Genomic DNA, 24,866 nt, shown 5'->3' with positions numbered 1-24,866 from the left:
TAGTTACTTCTTCCATTAAAGGCTTGTTTGAAGAGCCAAGCTTTCACCTGCTTCCTGAAGTAGAGATAAGTCTTGTGTGAAGTGGAGCCTTTCAGGCAATGCATTCCAGAGTGTGGGGTCTACTCCGGAGAAGGCTCGCTTGCGGGTATCACATCGTGTAATGTCTTTTGGAGAGGGTGTAGTTAGTGAAAGTCCTTGGGAGGACCTTAGTGTCCTTGGCAGTATATGGAGGATCATCCTATTACTACTGCTACTACTATTTAGCATTTCTATAGCGCTGCAAGGCGTACGCAGCTCTGCACAAACATAGAAGAAAGATAGTCCCTGCTCAAAGAGCTTGCAATCTATTAGACAAAAATAAAGTAAGCAAATTAAATCAATTAATGTGTACAGGAAGGAGGAGAGGAGGGTAGGTGGAGGCGAGTGGTTACAAGTGGTTATGAGTCAAAAGCAATGTTAAAGGTGGGCTTTCAGTCTAGATTTAAAGGTGGCCAAGGAAGGGGCAAGACGTAGGGGCTCAGGAAGTTTATTCCAGGCGTAGGGTGCAGCGAGACAGAAGGCGCGAAGTCTGGAGTTGGCAGTAGTGGAGAAGGGAACAGACTATTCTTCAGATACTTGGGGCCATTTCCTTTCAGGGCCTTGCAGATCAGACATAGAGTTTTAAATTTAGCCTTGTATTGAACTGGTCACAAATGTTTTTGTAAAAATGGTGTGATGTGATCATGTTGTGTAAATAATAGGTATGTTGTCTAGCACTAGTGATCTGCCAAGTAGAAACTTGTAGATAACCATAGGTAGCACATAGACGATGTTTGCTCTCTGATCACCAGACACCCTTACCCACAACCAAACCGCATTGGTGAGGGCGAGGAAGGAGCTAGAAACAGCTGGGCCATCTTTTCACATTGAATGTATCAGCAATGGTATATAGTGCTGAGGAGAAAAGGGAAAACAATGGTAAAAACATTAGATGGATGTTTACTTCATCACAATTGCAATATAATACATCAGGTACAGAAGGGCACAGGCTAGGGGAATTATATAGGCACTGGGCTGTAGCCACCTGCAGTTAATTTAGAATAGGAACTGTAACCAGAACCCCTCTCCCTCACCATGACTTAAGGGCTCAAGGCCGTGGTAGGCACACACCTGCGGCCACCTTGAAAATAGTTTGCAGGATAGAATTTAGAAATGTTGTTGTTCCATAACTATGGAGGATTGTAGGACTGTGTTGAATAATGTGGAAAGACATTCAGTGCATATATATGCTTCCCTCCTCCCCACCCCCATCAACCTTGAGAATGGGTGGACACTTCATAAAAGGGGACTGGGGTTCACCACATAAAGAAGGATGGAACCTAGCGGGGAGACACATGAGGTGCAAAGCGGGAGAAAAACTACCAGCTGTGGATACCCGTGAACCTGGTGAAAATAGAGGTAAGATTTGAATGCAGAGAACATACAGAGAATGGGGAGCCCTTGACCATGAGGGATGCACACATCCATTCTCAGGGCCTCTTCCCCTCCCCCACCCCACAGGCAGCCACAACTGAATGTGTCCAATAGAGAACAAGACATCTGTACAATGAATTGGGTAGAAACAATCATGGTTCTCAGAGTGCAGAGTATTACAGTCCACTGCTGTCTCTTGCAATCCTGTTGACCAGCTGTCCTGCAAGATGCAAGAAGTGTTTGTTTAGCACCTACATAGCAGAAAGGGAAGAGGTGGCTGAGAAGTATGAGCTTACCTTGAATTTTACCTTGAACTTGTGGTGCAAGAATCTGTTGGCTCCAGGGGACCAGAGGCTGCCTGCTTCAACAAAGGAGAGAGAGAATGGGGGGAAGTGAGGGAGCACATCACACATAGCAAAGAGCTCCTGGAGGGTAGAGAATGGAGAGTTGGTCAGATGTAGAAAATGTAGACTATATGCTAAGCTACCAGCTAACACCCAGTCTGAAACTTTTGGAAAGGAAAGGTACAAAGTCCACATACCAGTTATCTTTCAAGAACTGGCAAAAAAATCCCCCCCCCCCCCCCAAAAAAAAAACCAACAAAACAAACAGTTGTACAAAAGCATACAGTGGCAAAAACAAGGCTTACTATAACTGAAGCAAAAACGCTTTGAAATACCACCTCATAATCTAAAGAAAAACCTCTAAAGTGCAAGCAGAGAGAAAGCCGTTTTAAAGAGGCGCCAATAAAGGGAATGCAAACTTCCAAATGGGAAGAGCAGCTGGGGACGTTTATCATTATCACCCATAATCAAAATGAGGATGCCCAAAACACAGAGCAGCTGGGTACGTTTAGGGATTTTGTCAATCGAAATTAGGATGCTCATCTCAGGGACGCCCATCGCGTTGTTACATGGGCATCCCTGGGAGAGTATTTAAGCGCCCTTCTCTGTATTTTTGATTCTTTGCATCGCATTGGTACGATGGCTCCAAAGCAACCACCCACCCGCAACGGTAATTTCAGCGACCCTGAAATTGAACTGCTGGTTCAGGACATCCAGAGGAGGCACACGCATCTCTTCGCTCCCACGAGCCAGAGGCTGGCTGCTACAATGAAGCAGAGAGAATGGGAGGCAGTAAGGGACCGGCTCAACGCAGTCTTCCACTGTGGCAGGGATGTGGAAAACTGCAAACGGAAGTTGCGACGCCTGAGGCGTGATGTCAGGAGGAAGGCTGGTGCCAACCCCCCAGCAGATGACACCGCTAACTTGACCCCCATCGAGCGCATCATTCATGGGCTCTTGCCCCAGGAGGGGATCCACGGCATTGAGTCCCTTGACACATCAGCACAGCCTGAGGGCTCAGGTAGGTTGACCATTAGGAAGCTGGGGTATCTGTTGTGCTGTACTACACTGTGTTTTACACAAGTGGGGGATAGTGTGGTGCTCCTCAGTAGGGGAAGGGATGAGAACACCACATACAATACAAATCACTATTCATTACAGACCATGACATAGGGAGTAGTGGGGGGGGGGGGGGGGGGGGGGAGGATTTCCAGCAATGTGTGTGTAGGTTACCACTGTTTCACAGCTTTGGGGGCCTTCCCCACTCCCTCCTTTTCCCATCCCCAAACTCTGCTTATCTCCTTCCCACACCTCTGTGCTGTAGCCACTGCGTCCTCTGCACTCCTTCCATAGTTCGATGTCTACCCACCTGCCTGTGTGGCTCTCTTGCACATCAGTCTCTGTAGTACACTGCGCTCCTCGTCTCCAGCTCTGTACCATGTACAATGACATCTGTGTCTTGCCTACCAATCCCATTCCTCACCAACTCTTTGCTGGGTCTTTGCGTGTGGGGCTATGTATATGAATGCTGAAAAACAAAAGTAGGTTATTTTGACCAACACACTTCCTCCCCTTTTGCTATGCAGGTGATGACAGCCAGTCAGAGGAAGAAGCTGGCCCTAGTGGCCACCAGCCCCAGCACACAGAACAGCAAACCAGTGGACCTGCACAAGAAAGCACACAGGACCATGGGGTGGAACCACAGGACCCAGCAGCAGCAGCGCTGGCTCTCCCTCCACCACCTGCAGCAGAGGCAAGAAGAAGAATATGCAGAAGGGGGGGGGGGCACCTCCTCAGCAAAGGCTGTCCAGCCAGAGGAGGTAGCTACTGCGCCTCGCCACTCAATTGCTGGTCCAGAATGTGCATATGGAAGATTACCGGCGCCAGAAATTGGAGCTGCAACGGGGGAAACGCTGCAGGTGCAATGGGAAGCGGTACAGGCCCAACGTGAAGTGGTACAGAAGCTCCACTGGCTGGAGCACAGCATCGAGGGCCTAAGCCGTGACCTGAAAGCACCTAGTACAGCCCTGATGCAGCAACAAGTGGCATCTACTTCCATCACTGCACAGCAACCACCCGCTAAGAAGAGGAGCTTGAGATCCTCAGCCTCCCCAGCCACTGGTCTAGCAGCCACCACACCAGCTCCCCTTCTGGGTCTTGTGCCCAGGTTGCAGGGCAAGCCACAGGCCACAAGATGGCTGGACTTCGACAGGGCAGCCAAGGCAGCAGGCTGCCTTGTGGACACAGAGGAGGACAGTGGGAGCTCATCAGAGGAGGACTTTCAACAGAGTTCCCCTGCAGCACCAGCTGTAAAGGAACACGGTGGGAGGGGTAGGAGGGGACAGGGGAGGGGGCGTGGAAATTGATGGGACATGCTAGGGGGGTGGGGGTGAGGGTTGGAGGGAGGGAGGGAAATATGCACAGAGCAGGTGATGGAGGTGGGAGGGGGTGGTGGTGGTGGTGTGTAAATACTATGTGGTAGAAATAAATGTCAACTTACTCTCACACAAAGCTTGTCTCGATCAGTCTTTGCCTGGCTCTGACCCCCAGCAGGTGTGCGCTCTGCTCTGTGGGCGGGAGGTGGAGGGGGCTTCTCATCCTGTTCATCTGGGGCTTGCTGCTGTGGTGGCTGTGGCTTTTCTGGGAGGGCCTGTCCTCTGCGCATTGCCAAATACGTAGCAGGCAGCAGGCCGGGCATAACTTTGCCACCTTTTGGGGGGGCTGTTCAGGAGCTCCTCCTCCAGAACGGTCCAGACATCGGAACCTGTTCTTAAGTTATCCAAAGGTGCGCTCAATGATACCACAGGTGGTCCGATGTCTACTGTTGTAGTTCTCCTCTGACCCTGTTTGTGGTTGCATTATGGGGGTCATGAGCCAACTCCGCTGTGGGTAGCCTCTGTCACCTTTGGGGAGAAGCAGGATGAGAAAGATGTGTGTGTATTGTTTGGAGTGGGTACCTTGTGGAGGTGGTGGTGGGGAATAGTGGGCTATGGAGTGAGCTGGAGGGAGACAATGCTGAGGGTTGCCCGGTGGAGGGGAAGGTGATGTACTCAGAGGTGTGGGTAAGGAAGGCATCAAGGAACTGGGTGAGGCAGTTAGAAATGGAAGCCTGGGTGAGACCCGTGTTCACAGATAGGACAGACTGGAAACTCCCAGTGGCCAGAAAAGATAGAGAAGCAGTGATCTTTAGGTGCATAGGGTTGGGGTTGTTCCTACAGGTCCTGGGCTGCAGGAGGGGTTTGAGCTGGTCACAAAGGTGCTGAATGGCAGCCCTATCAAAGCGGTACCTAGTGAGACACTGCAGGTCAGTGAGGTCTAGGAAACTGCTGTGGGGCCTGAAAACTGTGGGGCATGAGTACCTCCTGTGATGCCTCCCCTCTTCCTCCAACACAAAGGCGGTCGGTGGCCCAACTGTTTGGGGAGGCTAAAGGGGGCGTGGTAGGGGTGGGGCCAAGGGTGGAGCTTAAATCCATAATTGTCTGCTAACATACAGAAAAAATAAATAAAAATAAAAGTCAAAATTAATACCTTTTATTAAATTTAGATATTGCATATGTATTTTATGTCAAAGAATAAAGTGGTTGCTCAAAGCATATTCTAAGCACAATCGCTCAACTGCAAAACACTATGCACAACTTTGTGCAAAAACACACTCAGAACCTTACTGTACCATAAATATTACACTGAGCAGAAACCTAATACACCAATATACCACCCATACAGAAAATGCAGACCGTCAACAATATGAAACAAGGGATCATATCATCACAATTCTCATGTAGAGCCACAAAACACCTTAATTCATGTTTAATGTGGGATAAAATGCCATAAATAAGTAAATAAATATAAACTTTTAATGTTGAGCACCTGATTCTCAAAGTGGTGACTTTTTCTGATCATGCTGGCATAGTATCCGATTCTGCTGCTATCTGTCATCAGTGCAGGTCAGGAAGTCATCCTCGTTAAATATCTCCCTGGCAACCCAGGACACCTCCAGCCAACCCCCCCTGCACTCCCAGCAGTAAGGTAAACAAACCATAAACCAATTTCTACAACTGGTTACACAAGGCTAGAGGGCTTTCACTGCAGCTCCTGCTTTGAGGATGGAGGTAAATCAACAATTTAAACCTCTCAGAGCACAGCAGGGAAGGCTTAGCCTCTCCAAGCTTCTTATACCAGGCGCCTATGCTCCAACATATAAGCCACCTGTGCATTTAGTGCCTCCATTTCCCCACACTACAGGTGCAATGCAGTGCCACCAGTGCTCACCTCTCCTTACCAACTTGGTGAAACACAGCAGCAACAAACAGAAACTGACACTCACTCTCCCACCAACCAAAAACACAGCAGAGACACACTAGAAGCACTCTCTGACCCACCACAAACTCTACTGCTACACCCTCTAACCACTTGAGCAGAGACTACAAACAGGTAAAGGAATGAAATATGAACTTGGGGACAGTGAATGGAGAGGGAGAGGGGATGGGGGAGATAGAGGAAGGAGTAGTGTTGTCTGGGTTTGGGGGCAAGAAGGGGTAGGGAAAGCTGAAAAGGTAAAACACAAATGAGGCAGGTGAGGGTGAAAATGTTCTGACTACGGCACACAGACAAAGGTAACAGGTACTCAACAAACTCTTGGCTTTCTCTCCAAACAACGCTCTCGCCACTCTCCAACTGCACAAAATCGCTAATGGGTCTAAAGACAACTTCCCCCTTACCCTGGTCGCTTTTATTTCAGGTCTAACTAAGGATGTCCATGTTCCTGCCCATGCGAAAGCATTTCGCTAGCCGTTATACGTTGGGGGCGCCCATCTCGTAACGCCGCCCCTAATACGCCCCCTGTGGGGACGACCATAGATGGGCGTCTTCGCGCTGAGGACATCCTTACAGCCCTGTTTCGATTATTGGATTTGGGCGACCTTCTTTCACGGTGATGCCCATGTGCCTTATGTGTCGCTTTTTGGATGCTCTTCTCTTTCGAAAATGAGCCTGTTGGTGTCAGGGGATGGCATCCACTGAATTTGGCCTCTTCCAGTATATCCTGCTCTAGCTTCATACATTAGGACTTGGAGTACGGTGCTTGTTTCCCCCCTTCTTGGGTCTTGCAGGTGGTTCCCCCCCGCCCCCTCCCCCGGTATTACGTATGTTTCAGCTGTTGGGGTAGCTCCTTTTTACTTACCTCACTGGCTGTTCCTTGGGAGTTTTTTTAGGTTCCCATAGTATTGTAATTGAGTATATTCTCCTATCTCTTTGTTTCAATTTTTAAGTAACACAGTAAGTGTGAATGGGTTTGCCATTTTATTCCTCAGCTGAAAGGTATGATCCAACACTATCGTTTCCACACTCTGTCTGTTCTAGCTGCAACATTTGGCACTCCTTTGGTTCTCTAGACCTTCCATGGTTGGACTTTTTTTTTTTTTTAATTAAGTCACTATGTTGGATTTGCATTAGTTGTGTTTTTGGTACTCTAATTTACACATCTAACGACCTCTCAGGTTTTGTGGCTTTCTGTTCCTCTACAAAGCTTGTGTCCTGTGCCTTGGGTCACGGGTTCATGGTTCTTCTTTGGCTTTGCATGTTACCTTTATCCCTGAACCTTGATGCAGTTCCTTTTTTATGGTTGTTCTTAAGCCATTAGTTTGCTTTGGTCTGGTAGAACTAAAGGAAAGAAAATTATAAGACAAGACATAATTTGTCCTTTTCACCCTGAAAGGACCGTTAGGGAGACCTGTTTCTCTCTTCAACAATTAAAAGGTGTGCCCTTATTTTCTAGCATTATAAACATATTAGTGTGAATTACCATGACTTCAAATAAAAAAAAATTGCCTTTTTTCTTAATTTCCAGATTATAAAAGACTAGGAAAAAAGGCCCATTTCTGAGCGCAATGAAACGGGCGCTAGCAAGGTTCTATAATGGTAGGGGCCCCCTCCCTCCATCCCTCCGAGCTGCTTGCCTGCCTCCTTGTGACCGTTGGACGTTGTTCGTGGTTCGCTCTGTGTGGGGAGGGTTTTTTTTTTTGCTGTGCCTGTGCCGTTTCCATTTCGGCCCTCGAGTATCATTGCTCCACCCTCGATGTGATCACGTTTTGACGCGAGGGTGGTGCAGACACTCATGGGCACACCGGATATCTCGGGCGTCTCAACTTCCGTGGAGGCTTCATTAGAACGTTGGGGTTGCCTTTTATATATAGAGATTATAGGATTGTGTGCATTTAATAAGCATGATAAATCTAATGTCTTGCTTTGTTTTGTTGGTTTAGATGCTGAATCAGAAAACCAGGACTTTGAGAGCAGATGTTTTCACTTTGGCCTCGGGTATTGGCCGTATTTTCTTTTGGTGGTGTTTGGCAGAGTTGATGATTCATCTCATGTACATGCATGCCATCTACAGCAGCTATCCAATTTTGAGTGAAGTATCCTATTGGACCTTAGGTCAGTGTAAAATATATTTCTTTGATTGTCTAAATGTTTGTTTCAGGTTTTGGTCATCTTTTGGTATGTGGGGAAAATTGCAGAGAGAGAAACAGTAGGAGTAAGTTTTGTTCTTCGTCTTTTACTACTTTCATTTGATAACTCGCATAAAGTGGTGAACAATAAAACAATATGCATAAAACAATGCAAATCAAATAAAATGGCCTTTATTTATATGGTTTAATACTTAATGATATAAAATTATTTTTAAAATGATCTGCTGATCCTTCAAATATTTCTCAAGCCTATGACAGGTTTAATCAATATAGAAGTTCAGTCTGGGTTTGGTTAATGGCTTTTTTCACAAAATAAATTGCAGATGCCAAATGTTGTACCAGTAGATCTACTGAGTAAAAAGCCAATCTGTCAGTTTTTTCCCCAAAAGAGTAAATAGTTAACTGTACTATGAACATCTAGTGAAAACAAGTTTCATAGCAAGAAAAGCATGGTGCATGGTAGAAAACGTCCAGAATCTAAATAGGAAAGGAGGTCATTTTTGAAAAAGAAAAATGTCTGTCTTTTTTTTTTTTTTTTTTTTTCGAAAATACTGTTTTGTGATTTGGACTTTTTTTTTGTTGTCCATTTTCAAAAATAAAACGCCCAAGTGCAAAACGCACAAAGTCAAGCCATTGGGATGTAGGAGGAGCTAGCATTTTTTAGTAGACTGGTCCCCCTGACATCCCAAGACAGCAATAGGGCACCCTAGGGGGCACTGCAGTGGACTAAATAAAAAGCTCCCAGGTACACATCTCACCATTGCTCCCTTACCTTGTCTGCTGAGCCCCCCCAAACCCACTACCCCCAACTGTACACCGCTACCATAGCCCTTACAGGTGAAGGGGGCACCTATAGATGGGTACAGTGGGTTTCTGGTGAGTTTTGGAGGGCTCAGTTTCCTCCATGAGTGTAACAGGTAGCGGGAGATAGGAGCCTGGGTTCACCTGTCTGCAGTGCACGGCACCACTACTAGACTACTCCAGATAGCTGCATGCTATTCTAATGGACATGAGTATAACATCTGAGGTTGGCGTAGAGGCTGGCAAGTAATGTTTTTCATCAGATTTTTGGGGGTGGGAGGAGGTTAGTGACCTCTAGGGGAATAAGGGGAGGTCACCCCTGATTACCTCCAGTGGTTATTTAGGGCACCCTTTTGTGCCTTATTCGTTATAAAAACAGGTCTAGCTCAAAATGTCTTAGTTTTAGTCCTGGACATTATTGTTTTGTTCCATTATGGCTGAAAAACATCTAAGTCTTAGGAACGCCCAAGTCCCGCCCTGAAATGTCCCCTTGAGATTTAGCGGTACTTCTGATGGATTTCATAGAAAAATGTCTAAAAATAGGTTTTGAAAATACTGATTTGGATGTTTTTTTGTGAGAAAAACGTCCAAATGCTGCTTTATGCCACTTATTAGACATTTTTCTCTTATGAAAATGAGCCCAATAGTAACCTGTGGAACTTTTTAAGTCTAAGTGCTTTGAAAGTGAGCCCCCTTGTGTGCATAAATGTCTAGATAACTAGTTCATGTGCATAAGTGTACACTTGCTCATAAAAGTGCCAGCAAGGTAGCTAAACATTATTCTATAAAGGCAAGTCAACCTACATAGAGGTGAATTCAGTAAAGGCCACCCAAAGTTAGAGTGGAGGAGTGGCCTAGTGGTTAGGGTGGTGGACTTTGGTCCTGGGGAACTGAGGAACTGAGTTTGATTCCCACTTCAGGCACAGGCAGCTCCTTGTGACCCTGGGCAAGTCACTTAACCATCCATTGCCCCATGTAAGCCGCATTGAAACTGCCATGAGTGGGAAAGTGCGGGGTACAAATGTAACAACAACAAAAAAAAAAAGATGTTGGGATGAAGACCACTAAGCGCAAATTCTATATAGGCAGTTCCACGCAGAACTGTCTATATACAGTGGTGGAAATAAGTATTTGATCCCTTGCTGATTTTGTAAGTTTGCCCACTGACAAAGACATGAGCAGCCCATAATTGAAGGGTAGGTTATTGGTAACAGTGAGAGATAGCACATCACAAATTAAATCCGGAAAATCACATTGTGGAAAGTATATGAATTTATTTGCATTCTGCAGAGGGAAATAAGTATTTGATCCCCCACCAACCAGTAAGAGATCTGGCCCCTACAGACCAGGTAGATGCTCCAAATCAACTTGTTACCTGCATGACAGACAGCTGTCGGCAATGGTCACCTGTATGAAAGACACCTGTCCACAGACTCAGTGAATCAGTCAGACTCTAACCTCTACAAAATGGCCAAGAGCAAGGAGCTGTCTAAGGATGTCAGGGACAAGATCATACACCTGCACAAGGCTGGAATGGGCTACAAAACCATCAGTAAGACGCTGGGCGAGAAGGAGACAACTGTTGGTGCCATAGTAAGAAAATGGAAGAAGTACAAAATGACTGTCAATCGACAAAGATCTGGGGCTCCACGCAAAATCTCACCTCGTGGGGTATCCTTGATCATGAGGAAGGTTAGAAATCAGCCTACAACTACAAGGGGGGAACTTGTCAATGATCTCAAGGCAGCTGGGACCACTGTCACCACGAAAACCATTGGTAACACATTACGACATAACGGATTGCAATCCTGCAGTGCCCGCAAGGTCCCCCTGCTCTGGAAGGCACATGTGACGGCCCGTCTGAAGTTTGCCAGTGAACACCTGGATGATGCCGAGAGTGATTGGGAGAAGGTGCTGTGGTCAGATGAGACAAAAATTGAGCTCTTTGGCATGAACTCAACTCGCCGTGTTTGGAGGAAGAGAAATGCTGCCTATGACCCAAAGAACACCGTCCCCACTGTCAAGCATGGAGGTGGAAATGTTATGTTTTGGGGGTGTTTCTCTGCTAAGGGCACAGGACTACTTCACCGCATCAATGGGAGAATGGATGGGGCCATGTACCGTACAATTCTGAGTGACAACCTCCTTCCCTCCGCCAGGGCCTTAAAAATGGGTCGTGGCTGGGTCTTCCAGCACGACAATGACCCAAAACATACAGCCAAGGCAACAAAGGAGTGGCTCAGGAAGAAGCACATTAGGGTCATGGAGTGGCCTAGCCAGTCACCAGACCTTAATCCCATTGAAAACTTATGGAGGGAGCTGAAGCTGCGAGTTGCCAAGCGACAGCCCAGAACTCTTAATGATTTAGAGATGATCTGCAAAGAGGAGTGGACCAAAATTCCTCCTGACATGTGTGCAAACCTCATCATCAACTACAGAAGACGTCTGACCGCTGTGCTTGCCAACAAGGGTTTTGCCACCAAGTATTAGGTCTTGTTTGCCAGAGGGATTAAATACTTATTTCCCTCTGCAGAATGCAAATAAATTCATATACTTTCCACAATGTGATTTTCCGGATTTAATTTGTGATGTGCTATCTCTCACTGTTACCAATAACCTACCCTTCAATTATGGGCTGCTCATGTCTTTGTCAGTGGGCAAACTTACAAAATCAGCAAGGGATCAAATACTTATTTCCACCACTGTAGATTACTAGCTTAGTGTGCAATTTTGCGCCTAATGTTTGGTACGTGCACTTAGTCAGTCAAAGGCTGTTGTAAATGCTCACATTCAACTTCTGTCAGGTACAGAAATGCACATATTTTTATAAATGTACACCTAAATCCTGGGAATGTTCCTTATTCATCCATGCCAGTTAGGGCTTGTTAATGCCAATAATTATCACTTGTTTAGCCAATTAGTTTATATGTAGATCTTTGACCAGTGCCCAAAAAATGCATGCCCGACTTTGGGCAACATGTACAGAATTTGGGGGATAATGTGTAAATACGAGAGGGCATATACATGGGTGGAGCATGGGCAGAGCTCCCAGTTACCACATAACTTTTCTGTAAACTATTCACATCCCTGCTGCATTTATGCACCGGTAGCTATAACAGGTCTACCACTGGATTTATCTTCAGGTGTGTAAATATTAGGTGGGTTACGCTAGTATTCTGTAATAGAACCTCAGTGTCTAGGCTCTTACCATATGTCTCTGAGGTGCTTATAAGGAGGAGCCCAGATAAATAATTGCCCAGATTTAATATGCCTCCTCTGTCCCCTGCCCACCCTCCAGCACCCAGCAATTATGCTGTCTCCTCTGCCCCCCTTCAGCCACCCAGCGATTGTGCTCTCTGCCCTACCCCCCTCCAGCCCCCCGGCGATTGTGCTCTCTGCCCTGCCCCCCCTCCAGCCACCCAGCGATTGTCCTGTGTCCCCTGACCCCCTCCAGCCACCCAGCGATTGTCCTGTGTCCCCTGCCCCCCCTCCAGCCACCCTGCGATTCTCCTCTGTCCCCTGCCCCCCCTCCAGCCACCCTGCGATTCTCCTCTGTTCCCTGCCCCCTCTCCAGCCACCCTGCGATTCTCCTCTGTCCCCTGCCCCCCCTCCAGCCACCCAGCGATTGTACTGTGTCCCCAGATTAGTTCCGTCGAAGCGACAGCGTTGTTGAAAGCCCTGGCCGTCCCCGGAGTCAGCTTCAGAACGTTTAAGGTGAGTTCGTTCCCTCAGTCTTGCCTTCTGATTACCCGCCCTCGACGTCATCACGTTTTGACGTGAGGGCGGGGCAGAGAGAGATGTGACAGACTTACGATACGAATGTTACGAGACAGACTTACGAATGTTACGAACCCTTCACTGAAGCCATGGAGTCAGCTTCAGAACGTTGGAGATGTTTTTTTATTATAGTAGATTGCTTAAAGGGAAATTCTATAAGATGTGCCAAAATTTAGATGCTAATAGCACACACATATTTATAGAATAATAGTAACATAGTAAATGATGGCAGATAAAGACCTGAACAATCCATCCAGTCTGCCTAACAATCAGACTTGTTATCAGTTCATGATTAAATCAACAATGAATGTGATATAAAATATTCGATCATGGTTTGGCATTTCTGGGACATAAACTGTAGATGTCTGCCCTTAACGTTCCAACTGCTGGCGTTGCTGTCAAAGGTCATTCCAGCCTATTCAAATCTGTCTTGTCATTTGCAGGAGACAGACCGTAAAAGTCTGCTAGACACTGTCCTCACGTTCCAGCTACTGAAGTTGCTGTTGAAGCTCTTTCCAGCCCATTGTAAATCAGATTGCCTTATAAAGCACCAGTGGCGTACCAAAGGGTGGGGGGGCGGTCCGCCCCGGGTGCACGCCGCTGGGGGGGGGGGTGCCACGCGCCGGTCAGCTTCCTTCGTTTCCATGCTCCCTCTGCCCCGGAACAGGAAGTAACCTGTTCCGGGGTAGAGGGAGCATGGAAACGAAGGAAGCTGACCGGCGCGCGGCACCACCCTCAGCGGCGTGCATCCGGGGGGGGGTCTTTCGCTAGGGTGGGGGGTGTCCTTTTGCCGGGGGGGGGGGTCGGGCTGCACCCTGGGGGCGGGGCGCATCGGCGATCCGCCCCGGGTGTCAGCCCCCCTAGGAACGCCACTGTAAAGCACTTAATTGTGTCATTGGTGCCCATAAATGGCAGTTATCTCCTACATTATATCTATGGCACCCAAATTTACACCCACAAAATTACATGCTATTCTGAGATGAGCACGCAATTAAATTGGCTAGCACCAATAATTGGATGCTAACAATCAATTATTGGTGCTAATTGACAGAAATCTGGATTTGCACATTCATCTTGCTAAGCACTATTCTATAAAAATCTGTGTGCAAATCTTTGTTGTAAGCAACATAAAAGGGTGTGGCCATGGGAGGGGCTTAGGTGGGTTATAGGTGTTCACTAAGATATGTCAGTATTACAGAATACCAGGGATCCATGCCTAACTTATGCACCAGGATTTACACCAGGTTTCAATTGGTGTAAATCCTCATGCCTAAAGTTTGGTGTGGAAATCAGCTCTAAGCACTGTTCTATAAGTGTTTATAGAATAGTGCTCCGTTTGGCCTTTTTTTGCCCAAATTTGGGGGCCATTTACTGAATCTAATCCGTTATGAGCTAGATTTTATGTATCACTCCTCGATTTCCGTATGAAAATCAAAGCATAAAGAACGCTTTAGTGCTGCTCAGCTTGACTAAATTTAGTTGTGGTCAGTTATGCCAACTAAAACCTGGTGTAAATCCTTATGCTTAAATTAGGCGCAGAGCGGATATATTCTGTAACAACGTGCATGGATTTTAGAAACGCCCACGACCTGCCCATTCCACTCCCATAACCATGCTCACTTTTCAACTATATGACTTAGAATGTACGCACACCACATTACAGAACATGCTTAGCAAGTAGTGCACATAAATTCTAATTAGTGCCGATTAGTGCTGCTGATCCCAGGGTATATGTGTATATGCTAGGCGCTATTCTATAAAATGTGCACCTAAGTCTCTTAACGCTCGACTGCATGGGGGGCATTAACATGGGTGGAGCATGTGTGTGTCATGGGTGTTTTGCCTAGTGACGTTCGCAACTTATAGAGTAATATAGGTTGCACCTGTGACCTGGTATGCTTCAGTGTGCCCGCTTCTGCCATTGAGTTGACATAAATGGCTGCAACTAAATTTGGTGCACCGATGCTGCTTTAGGCCTGTATTCTGTAATGACTTAGGCATACCTAAGCGCTGTTACAGAATTGCAGCTTTTATGTTGCGTCTACTTTATGGTGCCAATTTATAGAATTGTTACCTTTGCACCCAGCTAGCATTTATGTGTGAACCTGTAACATTGTCATGTATGAGTATTCAGTAGTCTGAGTATGCAAATGAGGCCAGATTCTATATATCATGCCAAAAAATCGGAACGGAAACGAAATACGCCATTGTATTCTATAAAGTACGCCTAAATTTAGGCATACTTTATAGAATAAGTCTAAGTGTCTATGCGGTTTGTAAAATGCACGGAGCACCCGTCCGTGTGACTAAATTTAGTTGCGTGCAGTTATGTCAAGTAAAACGTGGTGTAAATGCCAATGCCTTAGGGCCCCTTTTACTAAGCCCATGCATGCCCAACGCGTGCCAAATTGGAGTTACTGTCCGGTTACTACATGGCACTTGCGGTAATTTCAATTTTGGCGCTCGTCTGAAAAATACTTTTTATTTTCTTGTGCGCGTAGTGGATGCGCACAGGTCTTTACTGCCCAAATTCTTTACCACGAGGTCTATGGCTGGCAGTAAGGTCTCAGACACAAAATGGACGTGCAGCAATTTTGATTTTGCTGCATGTCCATTTTTGGCCCCAAAACAAAAGAGGCCTTTTTTACAGGTGCGCTAAAAAATGGATCGATGTGCACCCAAAACCCGCGCCTACACTACCGCAAGCCATTTTTCAGTGCGTCTTTGTAAAAGGACCCCTAAATTAGGCATAGACTGTATTCTATAACCACATGTATAGAATTTAGAAACGCCCACGACCCAACCATTCCACGCCTATGGTCACGCCCCCTTTTCAACTATGCGACTTAGAATTTACATCATCACATTATAGAATATGCTTAGTTCTGTGTGTAAGTTCTAATTAATGCCAATTAGTGTCAATAACTAGTTTATTAACTAATTAAGTTGCACACACAAATCCAGAATACGACTGGATTTGAGTTCACAACTTATGTTGCAATATATAGAATTCCGGGGATGACGCTTACATTTAGCTGCTAAGATGTAGAATTAGGGGGAAGTACCTGTATATAAAATTGTGACACCTTTCTTTTCTTGTTAAATAACCTTTAAAGGTAAAAATCAAATTCCATGTTTCAACATTGGCACGTTTAGTTTAGTATACTAAAATGAGTGTATGATTGCTTTTAGGCTTGGGGGTATTGGATAGGATTGGTTGATGTTTTATATATTGTTTTCAGTTTAGAAAAGGATAAAAGTAAAAGAAAAATCTGTATCTATCTTCATGTGTGAGTATGTGTGCACGGGCTCACAATTTTTGTTAACCACTTCTCAGATTTTATACCAAAATTACTTGACATTAGTAAGCAGGCTAATTCATCGTTGTTAACTGCTTCCAAAGATGTTTTCAATGGTGGAACTACCAGAAAAGACCATAGGATGGCAGTAAATACCATTAATTGTTTTATGATACAGTATTATTGATAGTAGCAGAGAAGAATATTTTAAGTTATCATTGATTGCTAAAGTAGTGTAACTTATGAAGAAAAACCTATGACATTTCTAGTACTCTTTTCTGACTTTTAATACAATTTCAGTTTGTATGTACCTACTGTTCTATATTTCTGTGAATGCTTTGCATGGAATGCATGCTTCATGCTGCACTATGCACAAAGAACTTCCAGGATGCAGGATAGAAGATAAATGTAGTACATTAATATGAGGTTAAGGTTATTTGCTTTTATGAATACAAATTTCCAGGGTTAAAGTGATAATATTTTTGACCTTACAAAATACCTGTACAGAACTTCACAGGCTGCTCATGTTGCAGTATTTTATATTTTTCTATAGTGGCAATTTTTCTTGGTGGTTACTGACTTTTGGAATTGGACCAGAGCTTTTTCTAGTTAGGTATTGCAATACATGCTTTGCATTTGTGAATGTATTGTGGAAACCTGTATCACCTCTGACAAAGGTTTTTCTGAAACATGGCCAGGTTGGGTCCTCTTTCCATTAAAGTTGACATTTGGATAAACTCTCGTGTGTTTGTCCTTCCTTGGATCGTTCTGCTGTTTGGTTGTCTGTCCCTCAACCTTATAACAATATATCTGTGCTTAGATGTCACAGATAAAATTGGGGGAACTGCACTAAGCATCTGTGTACTGTGATGTCAATGAAAACTAATGAATAGATGCCCAAAACACTTGCCCACTCTTTCAAGTCACAGTTTTGCTTAATTTGCTTATTGGGAACAATTCCATAAAGAGCGCTAAAAATTAGGGGCTCGATATTCAGACCGCAGGAGTTAGCCCAGCTCTGAGCCTGGATATTCAATGCTGGACTGTTCGGCATTGAATATCCGGTTTATTTTTTGTCCAGTTCAAACTTAACCGGCCAAGCCGATATTCAGCACTGGCCAGTTTTTAAGTTTGAACCAGCCAAAGGTAGGCATGGTATTCAAGCGGCCAAATATGGCCACCAAGCTTATGCTGAAATTAGATGGATGGTTATATCGCACAATATAAACAGCTATCCATTAGCCAGACATGTCCTGAAGAAAATTTGCGGATAGCTGGTTGAACGCTAAAAATTAGGGGCCTGATATTCAGATCGCGGGAGTTAGCCCAGCTCTGAGCCTTGATATTCAATGCTGGACTGTTTCTGGTGATCGGCATTGAATATCTGGTTTATTTTTTGTTCAAACAACCGGCCAAGCCGATATTCAGCACTGGCCAGTTTAAGTTTGAACCAGCCAAAGATAGGCCTGATATTCAAGTGGCCAAATATGGCCACCAAACTTATGCTGAAATTTGGCGGATAGACATTTATATTGCGCAATATAAATGGCTATCCAGTAGCCAGACATGTCCTGAAGAAAATTTGCGGATAGCTGGTTGTGGGGCATTTAACCAGCCAGGTGCCAATCCTGGCCGGTTAAATGTTTTTGTATATCAGGGGGTAGATGCCAAAAATCTGTTCACTAAGAGAGAATTCTGTAACATCTGAGCACCCAGATTGTGTTATACAATAGAGCGTAAGTCGTCATGTGCATGCCAAAATTTGGGCACTATCACTTATGCCATGTAAAAGGCAGATGTAAATGTTGGCATTTACACATGCAACTTAAAATATTCCATATGTTTTGTATGTAAGTGGAAGTCTTGCCTATGGACCTTGTGCTCCACCCATATTCATGCCCCCTTGCAGTTATGCACTATAAAGCATTTAGGTGCTATCATATAGAATAGTATTGAAGTGCAGTTAATCGTATAACTGCTGTTTTCTCCCATTTGGGGCTTCACTTCTATTTTACCACCAACTTTATGTGCCAAATTGGCAAGTAACTGGTAGCACACTATGGGGCTCATTTTCAAAATAGAAAAACATCCAAAAAGTGGCATAAATATGCATTTGGATGTTTTTCTTACAAAAAATGTCCAAATTGGTATTTTTGAAACCAATTTTTAGACATTTTTGTATGAAGTGTGTTCATATCACATGGGGGCATGTCAGGGGCATGTTAAGGGTGGGATCTGGGCGTTCCTAACACTTGGATGTTTTTCTGTTTATAATAGAACAAAAACATCCAGGGCTATAAGTTGGACGTTTTGGTCTAGACCTCTTTTATTAACGAATAAGCATCAAAAAAGTGCCCTAAATGATCAGATGACCTCCCCTTACTCCCCAGTGGTTACTAATCCCCTCCAACCGCCCACACCCCTCAAAAATGTGATTAAAAACATTACTTGCCAGCCTCGGATGTTATACTCAGGTCCGTGAGAGCAACATGCAGGTCTCTGGAGTAGTCTAGTGATGGGTGCAGTGCACTGCAGATACGTGGATCCAGGCCCATACCTCTCCCTACCTGTTACATTTGTGGTGGAAAATGTGAGCCCTCCAAAACTCACCAGAAACCCACTGTACCCACATATAGCTGCCACTTTCACCCATATGGGCTACTGTAGTAGTGTAAAGTTGGGGGTAGTGGGTTTTCGGGGTGTTTAGCAGACAAGATAAGGGTCCAATGGTGAGATGTGTACCTGGGAGCATTTATTTGAAGTCCACTGCAGTGCCTCCTAGGGTGCCCAACTGCTCTCCTGGGATGTCTGTGTGACCAGTCTACTAAGAGTTCTGGCTCCTCCTACATCCCAATGGCTTGATTTTGTGTTTTTCACTTGGACTTTTTTTTTAATTTTTTTGAAAAGGGACCAAAAAGATAAATGCACAGAGCACAAAAACATATAGCAAATAGCCATTAAAAAAAAAAAAAAGATAAGATGTTTTTCTGTTTTGAAAATGGCTATATTCCCCACTTGACTTTTGGATGTTTTTAGCAAAACATCCAAAGTTGGACTTAGATGTCATTTCGAAAATGCCCCTCCATGTAGAATTAGGGGAATTATGTGCAATACATAATCACTGTGACTCTGTGGGAATCACTGGGGGAAAACCCCAATATATATATGGTTAAAAAAAAATTAGTAGAAAGCAAATATTGTCATCAGTAGCTTGGAAGGGTAAAAAATATGTACCATGGCTTAGAACACCATCATCAGAGAAGCTCCTTAAAGAGAACAGAGCACTGTCCCAGCCAACCAGAAAGAGAATAGAATTGCTGCTTATAGTCGTGATAGTGCCAAGCAACTTTGCTGTACGGCGTGGGGAGAAAGATGACTCTCAAGTACCAAGAAATGCAATCAAAAGTCCAAGAAGAAATATTTCCAACTATCTTGGATGCCACTGGACTGATAGAAAAGTAATTCTAAGAATATCTCAATATGTTTTTATGCATATTACATCCATTGAATTACAGAAGAATACTGTTGGCACAATGCAAATTTATTTTTATTTTTGTTACATTTGTACCCCTCGCTTTCCCACTCATGGCAGGCTCAATGCGGCTTACATGGGGCAATGGTGGGTTAAGTGACTTGCCCAGAGTCACATATTAAGGTAAACATGAATGGTAAATTTGGGAGACTGAAATCATACTCAATGGCTTAGGATTGAAGTTCATTCCTGTTATCTTTTTTTTAATTTGATTTTCAAATTATACATGAAAGTCAAACTTTGAAAAAGGAAACAAAATAATGTATTTCACAATATAACAAAAAAGAATATTATAAAGAAATTAAAGCATTGAAATTTCTCACAAATTAGACCACACTGTGAGAGGATCCAAGAGCAATATTAACCGAAGGAAGTTGGCCATTATTAGGAAATCTAATTAAATTACATTGCAGTAAGAGACTAATGTATTTAAATGGTATGGCTCAGATAACAAGCTTTACAAACTTAAAGGCAGACTAGTCAAGATACTGTTCTTAAGAGACCCTTATTTTCCAAGAAAAAATGTAACAGAGATGGCTCGTAGAAACTATAAGAATGATTATCATACACCAGAAAATATTTGCATAGTTATCTAAATGGAAATTTAGCACCCACATTCAAAGGATGTTGATAATAAGACAAAATCCAGGAGAAAAAAGTTTCTATCTTGAGACATCAGGAAAGGCAAATAAATGTCTTTCCACCAAGAAAGTTACAATTAGATCAAAAGAAAAGATGTGACAGAACTTCTTTATCTTAGAGAAAGACAAAGGATACTAATAAAACTGGCCTGGACATAACCTCATCCATAGAACTCTCCAGTATCTCTGTCACATTCAAACTGTGCTGAGACCCCTGCTTTTTAACATGTATATCAGATTGATGAGGTGTTAAATGTAGTGACATTTTTAGCCCTTTCAACAGCATTTGATGCAGTCTGTCACTCAACCTCTAGTGTTGAGTAACCCTTTTGGTAGGAATTAAGAGGTGGAGTGAAATGAGTGTTGGTGATAACAGGCTAATTGTCTCCCATGTGTTACAAATACCTTTTTTTTTTGGTCATTCCAAATAACTTGGTAGTCAGATACCTTCTTTTGCTTTAATATATATTTGTGAAAACCCAGTATTGTAGCTGTCATTTGCCAACTAGAGGTGTGAAATTTGGTGGGTAAATCAACTCCACAGCTATAGTTGTTACCCCTCAAGATTAAAAGCTCATTGGGGCTTTTTATTATTTTTACTTTTAAATAAGTTCTTCAAGTACACACATTAACTCAAAAACTTGTAGGGACATGTGATGTAGACAAAGCAAGGAGTATATTTTTGTTATTTGAACTATTTTTCATTTCTTTTACTACATTGTTTAAAACTATGAATATAACCAATGTCTTATTCTTTTTTTCCTATTAGCCACACGTGTGTATCTGATATATTTGCTGAGATGTCCTAATATAAGTACAATAAAGCTATCACAGTATGTAACAGTACATGCCATGAAACTAACAACCAGCAGATTGAAACCAAATCTTGAAAGTATTTTGTTCACACAGCACATAATTAAGCTATAGAGTTAGAATGCTGTAGGACACGGTCAAATCAACTATGATAGTGGGGTTCCTGGAGGAAAAGTCCATAACAATAATTAGCTAGATAGACAACTGGGAAGGCCATCATATGTCTTTTGAAGTGAGCTATGAGAAATGAATCTACTTTTGGGAATCTGCTGGGTGTTGTGACCTGGACTTGCTACTGTTGGAAACAGAATGTTGGATTTGGTAGACCTTGGTCTGATTCAGCATGGCTCGTTTTATGTTCTTATGTTCATATGTAAGTTGAACATAAAACTAAGTTGGCAGAATAGTGAGCATAAAAAATAGATGTTTCAATAACAATTTGCAGAACCTAAAAGGCTTTCCAAAATGTCTTACAAATGCGTTCATAGCTTTATAATTATATCGTACTGTTCCTTTTAGAACTTTATTTTTAATTGAGATCATCTATCATCGCAATAACTTAAAACAGCCACATTAATATAGAATTACATAGTAAGAAATATTTTGATACTAGTAAAAAAGGCCCGTTTCTGACACAAATGAAACGGGCGCTAGCAAGGTTTTCCTCGGAGTGTGTATCTTTGGGAGAGTGTATGTGAGAGTGACTGTGTGAGAGACAGAGTGAAAGTGTGAGTGTGTGTGTGTGTGAGAGAGAGAGTGAGTCTGGGTGTGAGTGTGTTTGTGAGAGAGTGTGTGTGTGAGAATGAGAGTGTGTGCAAGTGTGTATGTGAGACACAGTGTGAGAGAGAGTGTGTGTGTGTGTGTGTGTGTGTGTGAGAGAGAGAGAGTGTGTGTGAGACACAGATTCTCTGTGAGAGTGAGTGTATGAGTCCAAGCAAGTGTGTGAGTGACTGTGTGGCACATAGAGAGTGAATGTGATACAGTGTGAGACAGAGTGTGTGAGAGTGTGAGTCAGAAAGACATTGTATATGAGAGAGAGAGTGTGAGCCCTGCCCTCCCAATCCATGCCCATCTGTCCCCTGCCCCCTCCATTCATCCTTTTCCAGCAATTCCCCTCTCTCCCTGAGCCCTGCCCTCCCAATCCATGCCCATCCATGCTCCTCTGTCACCTGCCCCCTCCATTCATCCATATCCAGCAATTCCCCTCTCTCCCTGAGCCCTGCCCTGCAATCCATATCCATCCATGCCCATCTGTCCCCTCCATTCATCCCTATCCAGCAATTCCCCTCTCTCCCTGAGCCCTGCCCTCCCAATCCATGCCCATCCATGCTCCTCTGTCACCTGCCCCCTCCATTCATCCCTATCCAGCAATTCCCCTCTCTCCCTGAGCCCTGCCCTCCCAATCCATGCCCATCCATGCTCCTCTGTCACCTGCCCCCTCCATTCATCCCTATCCAGCAATTCCCCTCTCTCCCTGAGCCCTGCCCTCCCAATCCATGCCCATCCATGCTCCTCTGTCCCCTGCCCCCTCCATTCATCCCTTTCCAGCAATTCCCCTCTCTCCCTGAGCCCTGCCCTCCCAATCCATGCCCATCCATGCTCCTCTGTCCCCTGCCCCCTCCATTCATCCCTTTCCAGCAATTCCCCTCTCTCCCTGAGCCCTGCCCTCCCAATCCATGCCCATCCATGCTCCTCTGTCCCCTGCCCCCTCCATTCATCCTTTTCCAGCAATTCCCCTCTCTCCCTTCCATGACCCCCCCCTCGCATCCATGCTCCTCTCTCTCCCATGTCCCAGCCTGGCCCGCCCTCTTCTCCCCCCTCCTTCGCATCCATGCCCCCCCCCCCTTCGCATCCATGCTGTCGTTTTTCCCTTGCCCTCCCGCTCCCATTGTTCAACTTTACTGCCCACCCTCTTCTCTCCCACCAACATCCCTTTTTTTTTTTTTCTTTTTAAATTTACCTCCGTGGTGGTTCTGGCAGCGTAGCGTCAGGGAAGGAGGCGGCGCTCCCGACGTCTAGCCTTCCCTTCGCTGTGTTCCGCCTTCTTCTGACATCATCCTTGACATCAGAAGAAGGCGGAACACAGCGAAGGGAAGGCTAGAGACGTCGGGAGCGCCGCCTCCTTCCCTGACGCTGCGCTGCCGGAACCGCCACCACGGAGGTAAATGTAATATAATAAAACGCACCGTGAGTGGGTGCGATCCGTTTGGTTTTTTTTTTTCCGCCCTCGACGTCATGACGTTTGATGCGAGGGCGGGGCAGAGACGGCTGGCTGGCTTCATACCATGAATCCACGAACCCTACAGCCAGGGAGTGTTTGAGTGACTTTAGAACGTTGTCTTCAGAACGTTCACGGTGCGTTTTATTATATTAGATTACAGAGCAGTTTTCTTGTATTAGCTTCAATTGATTTATAGGAGAGACACATAACACTGATGGTGGGGGGGGTGGACATTACATTGGTACAGGTGATGTCATTGAGGTGGACATGAGGACAGAGTACCATTTGTGTGCAGTATTGTAGGGATGTGGGAATGGTTTTCCTTTCTAGTACATAGATTCTATTGATGAATGTGCATGTGTGCATATCACTGATTACCCTTGAATGCAGACTACAGTTAGTGCTTACATTGCTGAGGGAGCTCTTACATGTGTAGCTACAGGAGGAGGGGGGGGGGGGGGAAGCAAACACTTACCTTTCCAATTTGTCTCTTATTTGACACCAGGCTTGAATCGAGACAGTCCTGGGGGGCAGGTGGTGGTGGTGCCTAAAAAGAATGCGCCGGTGCTTCATGCAAAGGTGCACTAGGCACAAATTTTCAGCATCGCTGAAATTTGGCTCGCGCCTCAGAGCCATGTTTCTCAGTGAATAACCGTTGGAAAATGTGCATCGCCTTATATGGACGCCAATGCGTGATGGACGTCCTTACATGCACAGTTCCATATATGGACGGGTCAGCATGTGGACATCCTGGCCCCATATATGATGGGTCAGCACTTGGACAACCATGACGCATGGACGTCCATGACGTGCATGGACCGTCGTCATGCATGCGGGTCCTTATCTGTATGAGTACGTGTTCACACGTGCGGAGTCTTCCTTATCTGAATCATTATCAAGTGTGCGAACCTCTTCATATATACACAATAAAATATGTATGTTCCTTATATTTCCCATAGCTGCATGTTCTGCAAATTCAGTGCCTGTAGTTGCGGACATCCAGGTACGGGGAAATATAAGGAACATTCATAAGGACGTGTTTCTCACAGAACTGCCGAAGGACGTCCATCTTACTAGGCCCGCAGAAGGATGGCGGGCCTGTAAGAGGGATGTCCTTCGACAGTTCTGTGAGAAACACGTCCTTGATACTGTACTTTACACTTAATGAATGTTCCTTATATTTTCCCATACCTGGATGTCTGCAACTACATGCATTGTACTTGCAGAACCAGGTACATCAAAGAAGTCTAAAGTATAGTTATAAGGATGTCTTTCTCGTAGAACCGGTGAAGGACGTTAATATGACAGTACAGTGAGTTTTAGGGACGTCCTTTTGCGGTTCTGGAAGATGGGCATCCTTTTTACTATATTTTGGGCGTCCCTGATTTGGGCGTTTCGCACTGCGATGATGGAATATCTAAGGATGTCCATACTATTTTCGATTATACCTACCTCATTTTGGACGACTTCGCAAGGACGCCCTAATTCATACTTGGATGACCTTTCGAAAATGCCCCCG

The 24,866-nt window shown here is 44.7% G+C and overlaps 1 protein-coding gene across 3 annotated transcripts in view; it reads left to right on the top strand.

The window, feature by feature from the left end:
- HHAT (hedgehog acyltransferase) overlaps positions 1–24,866 on the top strand; it is a 354,392-nt gene that overhangs the window by 58,922 nt on the left and 270,604 nt on the right. For all 3 annotated transcript variants that reach the window (XM_030196099.1, XM_030196097.1, XM_030196098.1), the window contains exon 7: positions 8,057–8,228. In XM_030196099.1, coding sequence (XP_030051959.1) covers positions 8,057–8,228 — 172 coding nt within the window. The remainder of the gene's footprint in view (positions 1–8,056; positions 8,229–24,866) is intronic.

The sequence above is a fragment of the Microcaecilia unicolor genome, chromosome 3, assembly GCF_901765095.1.
Source record: "Microcaecilia unicolor chromosome 3, aMicUni1.1, whole genome shotgun sequence".
Lineage (NCBI taxonomy): Eukaryota > Metazoa > Chordata > Amphibia > Gymnophiona > Siphonopidae > Microcaecilia > Microcaecilia unicolor.
This window is presented reverse-complemented; position numbering and strand designations above follow the sequence as displayed.